We start from the raw sequence: 9,967 nt of genomic DNA, 5'->3' as shown, positions 1-9,967 counted from the left end.
CTCTTTGTGGCCATTTCTGGCCAAGCCATCTCATCACTGAGCCTCTCTAAGTCGATCTCATGGGGCATTTCCCCTGCTATCAGATAGCTGCCAAGCCTCCCCCTCTGAGTGACAAGGTGCGCTCCAGCAGCAGCATCTCTTGCCTGCATCAGGTAGGTGCGAGTCTCTGCTAGCTGCACTGTGGAGCACTTCACTGCCTGTTGTTCAACGTTATGCTGTAGACGTGGTAGCCAGGTCAGATGCCAAGGGCAGGAGAGCAGCACGGTCCGGGAGAGCAGTACTTCGATCCCTGTTTGACTGACAGCTGAAACGCCTCCCGCCCACCATCCAGTGAGGATGCTACTTTCCGGTCGCCTCGATCAGAAGCCACACGGACACATACGGCAACAGGGAACTGCTACTCGCCCCACAGCAACTGTGGTTCTCCGGGATGTTGTAGTCCATGGGGATCCCCCAACCCGGCCTCCATTTGGAGACCTTGGCAACATGGGCTTTGAATTGTGAGGGAACTGAGGGAGGTCTGGCCGCCCTGCCCGTTATGCCCTCTTGTGGGAGCATGAGGAGGCACGGGGGCATGTGTGGCCTGGATGGACATCGCTATCACCTCAGTGGTGGATTAGCCACTTGGACAACAGGACAATTGGGGGGCCCCAGCCAATTGGGGGGGTCCTGGAAAAATGGACGTGCCCCGACCTGCTCCACCCACCTACCTGGCGCTCCTGTTGGGGAGCAGGGTCAGGGGTGCTGGGGCTGTCCCGCTCTGCCCGCCCAGTGCTCCTGTCAGGGATCGGGGAAGCCCCCGACCCCGCTCCCCAGCAGGACTGGGGACAAGGAGGACTGCAGGCAGAAAGGGTGGGGAGGGGCCCTCTGGCCCAGGGGGACACAAAAGTCCCGATCACAGTTCCAGGGTTAACTGCACCCCTGATCCTTTCATAGCTTCCTTGAAGGCCCCCTGCTCAGATCTCAGGCCTGTAGCCATCACCTTTTTCTGGGTGGGAAATCACACGCCTCTCCCTCGACACCAGGGCTTTAGGCTGTAATTTTCTCTTGGGACTCACTGTGATCAACTTAGTGAGGCTTAGCACTTGCTGTCCTGTCTCTGCCTGGTGCTATGACTGGGTGATCCGTTGTCTAGCCAGGCTTCATAAAGGAAAGGATTTATTCAGAACAAAAACATGAAGAGAAAACAGCTAATAAAACACTAAACAGCCTCTACGCCTGCCTGTATTAGCATGTCATCCATCTTCAGCAGGGGTCCGTCCCTCAACCTTCCAGCAGGATCTGACCCCTTGGCTTATGTGTGTCAGTGTTTGGACCAAGTGAGAATGGCACCTCCCCCCACAAACCCTGCTATCATAGGTTGCCCACTTTATACACTTCTCCAAACTTAATCTGCTGGGCCTCTTGAACCCTGTCCAAACCAGCATATACAATTCCCTGCCCCCGCTGGCTTGGTGACCCATCTAGCCATCTGCAGTAAGTCCTCTCTAGTGCTGTTACTTCCTGCTGGTTCATCCATCCCACCCACCCCCTGCAAATCACTGCATTGCTTTGTCTCCTTTCAAGAAAAAAGTTAACCCTTTCTGACCCAGCAGGTAACACACGACAAAAAAGGGAAACTGAGTCACGCCTCTTCATTCATGAAAATGAATGAGACGTTTCTCAGTTCAGCACAACAGCTATTGAGAAACACTCCTGGCTGATGTACATCGGGCTCATGCGCCACCCCCCCCCCCTCACAGTGGGATCCGCAATGCCCACACCATCTCAAAGAGCCACCGTTGCTGTAGGGTAAGGGACCATTCTTTTCCAGCCACTACCAGCTGGAGTTATACTGGGACAGCCGAAAAAATTCCACCCCTTCCTTCCCTCATGCTGCCCTCTGGATGCACGTGGCCTCAGGGCAGCAGGATGGGGTAGGTAAGTTGCACGGGGGGGGAAGAGTGAGGAAGCCCCAATTTCTAACCATCCTCCCTGCTCTCTCCCATTCACTGAGCCTATTGCTTAAGCTCCTACCGTAGCAGTAGGTCTCCTGCTTCGCTTCATGTAGTTATTTCCCTTTACTTTCCAGGACGCTGAGCCCTCCAGTGGAGCGGGCAGCTGAAGAAGGATGCGGGACAGTAACTCCTGTTTGCCTATCAAACCCTCTCTCACCAACTATTCCGTTAAGTAACACCCTGTGCTGGGAGAGCCTGCGCTAGCAGCTGTTGCACCTGCTCCAGTGAGCTATGAAATGGACCTATCCTCAGTCGTGTGCAACATCAAACAGGTCCCTGACTCTCCCACCCCCACCCAAGCCCACACTGTTCAGTTTGGAAGGTGGACTGAAAAGGGTGATGAGAAAAGGCCGAAGAGGTGGGTTTATTGGCAGCAGTTACACAGACACAAACAGCATCCAGCAAACCAGCTGCTATTGACAGTTACGAAATTAATATTTTTCACAATCACGACCAGTAATGTTATGTACATCAGACACCAACACTGAGCAACCAGGAAAGGTGTATCAGTCACTTCTCACAGGGTGAATCACATGGAGTAAATCAGACGTGCTGGAACTAGGGACGCGGCTTCACCTCCTGGCGTAAAGGGGTTACAGTTTGATTCAATGGCTCTTAATACCCCCACTATACAAACTGTTCCAGCACAGCTGGAGTAAACTCTGAAAGGCCCGGAAGGGGCACAGGAGCATTCAAATCAATATCAGCTGCTACGCAAGCTACGCTGTGTGGACGCAATGCAGAGAAGTCCCATAGTTGTTCAACTTTGTTGCTGGTTTCAGGAATCTCTGGGGCTGGTCCCCTCGCTCTCTCCTCCTGTCTCCATCTCGCTGCTCCCCGGTTCCTTTCCCTCCCTGGCCAGGTTTCCTTCTCCTGCCTTCACCCCCTGGCAGACGGTGATGGGAATGGCTCTCCCTTCTGCAGCTGGCAGGGCCAGATGTGGCGCCTCGATGCAGAGCTGCCCATCCTGGGACAGGGAGCAGAGCACGGCCTCCACGTTCACGTCTTCCGGCAGGAGAGTTTCTCTGCGGATCTCCCTGTATTCGTGGGAGCAGACTCCAGCCTCCGACGCCGTTTTCTTCTCCTGCTTCCCCGTCACCGTCAGCTTCCTCCCGTCCACTCTCACCATCAGCTCAGCTGGGGAGAAGCCGCTCACGTCCATGGAGAGCTGGAACTTGTCCTTCCCCTGCGCCTGGGAGCCGGGCTCCTTCCCAGCCCCCTCAGCCAGGGACCGGCTGCTCGGCCTCGGCCTCCTCCCCTCACCCTCCCCGCAGAGAAGGGGAGAAGCCAGAAGGAGGGAGTGTCTCAGTCGCTCCATCTCCTCCAGGTGCGTCTGCACGTCCCCCACCAGCTGGGCCAAGAGGCTGTGGGGCCCCGGCCCCAGGAGCCTGGGCACTGGGGCGCTGCTGCCAAGCCACACTCGGAGCGGGAGCATCCTGCCCCCCCGGGGCCTGGAGCCGCTGGGCCGAGTTCAGCTGCTGAGACGCTGCTGCTGGAGCCGCCTCTGCCTGACTCCCTGCCCGGCTGCTGCTCACTGGCTGCGGCAGCCCCCGCGCCGCCTTTTATAGCCTGCTCGGGCCGCGCCGGGCGCTTCGGGAACCTTCCCGCCGCTGGGGGGCGGGGCCTGGCGCTGCTCGGGGGGCGGGGGCTGGCGCTGCTCGGGAGGGGCGGGGCTGGGGGCGGGGCCTGGCGCTGCTCGGGAGGGGCGGGGCTGGGGGGGCCCAGCAGCTTCCAGCAGCCGCTAGGGGGCGGAGCTCCCGGGCCGGGCTTTGCTGGATCCTTCCCGATCCCGCTGTGTTGGGGGGGGGGAGCGGGTCTCATGCCGGGGGCACGCGCTGGAGCGGGGGGGGGGCGGGTTCAGCGGCGGGGCACAGGCTGGAGCCCGGCTCTGCCCGGGGGGTTCCGAGCCCGGTAGCACAGACCCCCGCTCCCGGACCAGCGCCGGGCAGAACCCCTCCCCCCCCCCCCCCCGCGAACGGGATATTCCCCCCCCCCCGTTAGAGCCCCGCCCTTGAGGAACCAGAGTCACAGTTGGGATAAAGTGCCCCCCCCCTCCAGCCCCTGCCCCCAGCAGGGGTCGGGATCTGCCGTTTGTGGGGCTGCCAAACTTGGAGGGTTTCTCAGGTGCCCTGAAGCTCCTGCCTCGTGTTAGTGAATGGACAGAGCCTCGGAGGAGCCGCTGGGGGCGGGGGGCAGAGACAGCTGCAGGGTGTGACCCCCCCGGACCGGACACGAGTCTCTGTTACTGTTTATTACACGTGCGCTGTGGGGGGTGTTCGCCCGTCTCCCGTGTCGGCTCCGCACATGGACTGTCCAACCCGCCCCCCGCCCAGACCCCGCCCGGGGACTGTCTCCCCGGCTCCAGCCCGTACCCCCGGCCCTGAACCCCCCCCCCGGCTCCAGCCCGTACCCCCGGCCTGAACGCCCCCCCCCCGGCTCCAGCCCGTACCCCCGGCCTGAACCCCCCCCGGCTCCAGCCCGTACCCCCGGCCCTGAACCCCCCCCCCGCTCCAGCCCGTACCCCCGGCTCTGACCCCCCCCCCCCGCTCCAGCCCGTACCCCCGGCGTGACCCCGCCCCCTCAAACACAGCGGGATCGGGAAGGATCCAGCAAAGCCCGGCCCGGGAGCTCCGCCCGCCAGCAGCTGCTGGAACTTGCTGGGCCCCTCCAGCCGAGCAAGCAAGACCCCGCCCCTCCCGAGCAGAGCCAGGCCCCGCCCCCAGCCCCGCCCCTCCCGAGCAGAGCCCTTCAACAGCAGCGCCAGGCCCCGCCCCCCAGCAGCGGGAAGGTTCCCGACGGGCCCGGCGCGGCCCGAGCAGGCTATAAAAGGCGGCGCGGGGGCTGCCGGAGCCAGTGAGCAGCAGCTGGGCAGGGAGTCAGGCAGCGGTAGCTCCATCTCCAGCAGCAGCAGCAGCAGCAGCAGCAGCAGCAGCAGCAGCAGCAGCAGCAGCAGCAGCAGCAGCAGCAGCAGCAGCAGCAGCAGCAGCAGCAGCGTCGTCGTCGTCGTCTCAGCAGCTGAACTCGGTGCAGCAGCTCCAGGACCCGGGCAGGATGCTCCCGCTCCGAGTGTGGCTTGGCAGCAGCGCCCCAGTGCCCAGGCTCCTGGGGCTGGGGCCCCACAGCCTCTTGGCCCAGCTGGTGGGGGACGTGCAGACGCACCTGGAGGAGATGGAGCGACTGAGACACTCCCTCCTTCTGGCTTCTCCCCTTCTCTGCGGGGAGGGTGAGGGGAGGAGGCCGAGGCCGAGCAGCCGGTCCCTGGCGGAGGGGGCTGGGAAGGAGCCCGGCTCCCAGGCACAGGGGAAGGACAAGTTCCAGCTCTCCATGGATGTGAGCGGCTTCTCCCCAGCTGAGCTGATGGTGAGAGTGGACGGGAGGAAGCTGACGGTGACGGGGAAGCAGGAGAAGAAAACGGCGTCGGAGGCTGGAGTCTGCTCCCACGAATACAGGGAGATCCGCAGAGAAACTCTCCTGCCGGAAGACGTGAACGTGGAGGCCGTGCTCTGCTCCCTGTCCCAGGATGGGCAGCTCTGCATCGAGGCGCCACATCTGGCCCTGCCAGCTGCAGAAGGGAGAGCCGTTCCCATCAGCGTCTGCCAGGGGGTGAAGGCAGGAGAAGGAAACCTGGCCAGGGAGGGAAAGGAGCCGGGGAGCAGCGAGATGGAGACAGGAGGAGAGAGCGAGGGGACCAGCCCCAGAGATTCCTGAAACCAGCCACCGACTCCAGTAACCAAATCTTGGTGTGAACGGTCCTGAGCATATTCCTGGGCTGTCAGAATCTCTCTGGAAGAGAAGTGACTGGGGGATGCTCCCTTTCTTGGCTCTTTTTATGCATTTTGATAGAATGTTTATACTTGTCTTGAATTTTTAAAATTCAATATCAACCTTTCTAGTAAAGACAAACTGTGCTGTCTGGTGAGCTCTGTCTGCTTGATTTGCTATTTCATGTTTCACCTTTGGAAATAAACTGCCTTTGTCCCAGGTCAGTTCTCATCTCTCTGCAAGTGAGGGAACATGATGGTTTTGAGGGTTCAGAGCTGTTGATTGTTGGGTGCAGATCTAAGATAAGAGCAGAGCAGCTGTGATAAAGGGCCGGGTTGACGTATTGAGGGGAAGTGGGGGGAGTGCCTGATTAGAGAGGGGACTAGGAATCAAATACCAGGCCCAGAGGCACGTAACCCTGTAGACGGTTCTGACATATATGGTAATACCCTGCAGTACCCTTAGGAGCTTTGATTGTACGAAGTTTACATATCTCTGTGGCCCAGGGACTGTCTGTACTATAGTTCTCAGAGTGGGGAGGGCAAGCCTTAAGGAAGGGCTAGAAGGATTGACAGTTGGCAGAGTCCTTGGCTGGAGCTGGGCTGACTTCAAGCTTTGTAGCATAGTCACCCTGCCTCACTTGTGGGTTCTTGTATTGCTGGTAATGTGCTTTCTCTGTAATGCTTCCCCGTAACAATGACTGTGCTTGCACAGAAAGAGCTGGATAGTAACTAATCACTGAGCGTTCCGTCTCTGAAGAGGAAGCAAAGCGCAGATGCAGGCCGTTTGGGTCAGGGTGGGCTGCGGGAGGGAACTGTGTAGCCTGGAACGTCACCCGTCAGGAGGGAGAGAGATGCGGGGTCTCTGCCAAGGAGACGTGATGGCTGGGTGCCAAAAACCCTTGCTGGACCACGCAGGGGGATACAGGTGCCGTCGTCCCGCAGGGTGATGGTGCCTATAGGGGCCAATCTTTCCTCCAAGCAGCATTTGCAAAGCTGGCTCGGTGCTGAAGCCCTCCCCAGCTACAGAGCTGCTCGAAGGCTGAAGCTCCAGAGGCCGCGGAAGCAGAATTCTCAAACTAGTCAGTTCAATCCTGTAGGGCCGCTCCACCATGCCGAACACCTCGTACCTGCCAGCCCTCACGGGAGACGAGCCAGAGACTGGTCCCCACTAGGCAGAGGAACAGCAGAGCATCCCACAAAGGACAGCTGGGGCCATGGGAAAATAGGGTGAGCCAGGAATCGTGCGACACAGAGAGAGATGTGGGTTTGGCTAGTAGGACATGGGCTACCTAGGCGGCTAACTTGGCATAGGTGTCTGACTCCGGGAGAGGGTTTGAGGCTGTGGCTCCGGAGTGGAGTGAGGCACTGATCTCTGGCCCATCAGCCAGCCCGGGGTACCAAGTCAGCTGCTCAGACACCTAAACCCCTGTTCCGTCCCTGCCTATCTGGTTGACAGTTTCAACTGCCTGGCTGCAGACAAGGCCTTCCTTCGGCACCTACCTGTCCCCACGCGATGCATGGTGTTGGTCCTATTGTATTCATAGCAGGGCCCCAAAGAGTTAAAGGTGTTATAAACTCCTTCACTGTCCGACAGTGAAACTGTGATAAAAAGGTTCAGGGATGGGTGGGTGTGTAGAGCCGCTGGCTTTCTACAGCGACCCTGGCTTCTTGGCACACACCCAAACGCACTCATTACAAAGTTGGAAGTTTACTGATGAAAACACAAGTAAGGACTAGAAAGCAAAACTCAAACTGAGTAACTGTAGGAAACAAGGTAATCAAATCCTATTAAAAGTCTCTCTCCTTTTGGAGGTTCTGATGGGGTGGACTACGCTTTGAGGACCCCTGCTGGAGGCCTTGTGGTCCTGCCACAACCCGCCCCAGAAAAAGAGCAGTAGAGAGGTCCTCCAAGCTGCCTGGAGCGGCTGTGTGAGCAGCATCCAGTCGGGGCCCAGCAGGTCAATATAAGAAGCGCTGCAGGGCGAGAGCAAGTTCAGTTCCTTGCTAGAGCTGGAGGAGAGTGGCTGTTGCTCCAGGCTGGGTGTGGGGACTCCACAAGGACAAGGCCCTGAGATAAGGGTGAAGAATGTGTGAGAGCCACGGAGAGGTGGCCCAGCTAATTAGAGCAGCAACTCAGTTTATTTAAAGGGACATGGCGGATGGCTGCTATCTATAGGGTCCCTGCACTGGGACCCAAAGTAGAGGGTGGACCTCGGTCACACACACACCCCCCCAGCCACTGGGAAAGTGGCTTGGACTTTGAGGTACCTTAGAAGGAGAACTGCATATGATCCAAGTGGGTTCTAGCCCACGAAAGCTTATGCCCAAATAAATTTGTTAGTCTCTAAGGTGCCACAAGGAGGACTCGTTGTTTTTGCTGATACAGACTAACACACCCCCTCCCACACACCCCAACCCCAATTTCATGAGCATTCATTGACACCATACAATGTCCAAACCCTGATGTGGCCCTCAGGCCAAAAAGTTTGCCCACCCCTGATTTAGGTGAATCTTGAATGCAACAATATTATTGTTGATATGTCTCTTTGAAGTTTGTGATAGACTGCCTAATGAATAAATTGCCTTATGTTAATTTGTGTAACTAACTACCGGTGATGCTTAGGAAATAAGCTTCCATAAGTACCTGTTGTTTGCCAAAGGTCTCCGAACTGTCAAAGAGAGCCTGGAAATTGTATAAAAGGCTTTTGGGACCTGATTCTTTTTAGCTCAGATCTGCTTCATGCAGGGGAAGCTTAAGCCGTAAGACTGATATCCCAGTCCTAACTGGACCACCCTGAATATAAACATTTGGATTATAACCTATGGACTAAATCTAGGGAAGTCTTGGGAGGATGAACCCGCAGTTTCATGGCAAGGCACCCTGTTTATATGTTGTACTCAAAGTACTGCACAGGATCTTTTCAGGGGAATAAGGCAAAGCGCCACATTTATTGGTAATACATGTACCAAATCCACACTGTATCATATGCATATGTTGTATTACACTCACACACAAGCATGCTCCGTCTTGTTGTTACCTTAACTTCACTGGCCAGGTGAGTTAGATGGGGAAGGGATGGAGCTGGGCTTCTGCCGATCCGGATCGATGCTCTCATGTTGACAAGACGAGACCAGGGGGCCTCTGCAAGACACCTCACATTTATAGCAGCTTCCCTCTCATGCAAATCTATACCAGATTCAAGATCTGTATCTGTGTCTGTTGGTCCTTTGTACTGCTTTTTTTCTGGGTGTTGTCCCAGTGCTGTTCAAAGAGGGTGTTTGCAAAAGAAGGTGCTTGCTTCTAACCCACAAGGCCCTCAGTATATCTGCTCTTCTTCAGTGAGCCCACTTGACAAGTTTTATTGTTTTTGGGTCTGGCTTCCATCCCCTCTCCAACTGTTGCAGCTGTCTGGTGGTGCTTGCCTTCCATGCCTTGCTCATTCACACCTCACTTATTCAACAGGGCAATTGATTAAGGGAGTGGCGGGGGGGCAGGGGAGAGAGTTCTTATTCTACTCCGAGCAAAAAGACATTTTTCTTCTACTTTAACTATCCTTAGGGGCTATAACATTATACCAAGGCCTAACACAGGGGTTGGCAACATACGGCACGCGTGCCAAACACAGCATGGGAGCCGATTCTGAGTGGCACGCAGCTCCCTGCCGCGGTCCCGGCCCCCAGCCCCACTCAGCCCCCCACCCCGCTCACCACTCTCCGCTGCAGGGGCAGGATGCAGAAGCTTGGTTCTGCAGCAGCCAAGCTTCCCCCCTCCCCCGCTTCTTCCCACAGCGTGGTGCTTTCCTTCCCCTCCCCCTCTCCATCCCTGCACCAATCAGTTGATGGCCCTAGCGAGGGGGAGGGGGAAGAGCGGCAGCGTGCACACAGCTCCGTAGAGGACGCAGAGAGAGGTAGGGACAGAGCCTGGGGGAAGGGGGTGGAACAGGACATATCCCTTCCAGCCCCCTGCCGAGCACCCCAGCCCTCTGACGTTTGAACCCCCCGCACACTCCTGCCTTCTGCCCTGCACCCCCACAGCCCCATCCCTCTGCCCTGACCCCCCCACACACACCCAGCCTTCTGCCCTGCATCCGCCACAGCCCTCTGACCTGACCCTTGAACCCCCCCCCCGCACCCAGCCCTCTGCCCTACAAACCCCAGCCCTCTACCCTGATCCCAGAACACCCCCACACACCCCAGCCTTCTGCC

The 9,967-nt window shown here is 57.8% G+C and overlaps 2 protein-coding genes across 3 annotated transcripts; one reads left to right on the top strand and one right to left on the bottom strand.

Moving 5' to 3' along the window:
* Positions 1-2,334: 2,334 nt before the first annotated feature.
* Positions 2,335-3,603, bottom strand: LOC103305871 (heat shock protein 30C-like). Its single transcript, XM_008165104.4, has one exon. It carries the CDS (start codon positions 3,430-3,432, stop codon positions 2,776-2,778), a length of 657 nt encoding a protein of 218 aa, XP_008163326.2. The 5' UTR covers positions 3,433-3,603; the 3' UTR covers positions 2,335-2,775.
* A 1,155-nt stretch (positions 3,604-4,758) lies between these two features.
* LOC112061727 (heat shock protein 30C-like) lies at positions 4,759-5,979 on the top strand. Of its 2 annotated transcripts, none has more exons than XM_065586362.1 (2): positions 4,759-4,912; positions 4,991-5,979. In XM_065586362.1, the coding sequence occupies exon 2, from the start codon at positions 5,049-5,051 to the stop codon at positions 5,703-5,705; it is 657 nt and encodes a 218-aa protein (XP_065442434.1). In that variant the 5' UTR covers positions 4,759-4,912; positions 4,991-5,048; the 3' UTR covers positions 5,706-5,979. The 2 variants fall into 2 exon arrangements, with proteins under 2 accessions (XP_065442434.1, XP_065442436.1); XM_065586364.1 differs by having other exon boundaries at positions 4,768-4,915.
* The last annotated feature ends 3,988 nt before the right edge of the window (positions 5,980-9,967 follow it).

The sequence above is a fragment of the Chrysemys picta genome, chromosome 2 (genome assembly GCF_011386835.1).
Source record: "Chrysemys picta bellii isolate R12L10 chromosome 2, ASM1138683v2, whole genome shotgun sequence".
Taxonomy (NCBI): domain Eukaryota; kingdom Metazoa; phylum Chordata; order Testudines; family Emydidae; genus Chrysemys; species Chrysemys picta.
This window is presented reverse-complemented; position numbering and strand designations above follow the sequence as displayed.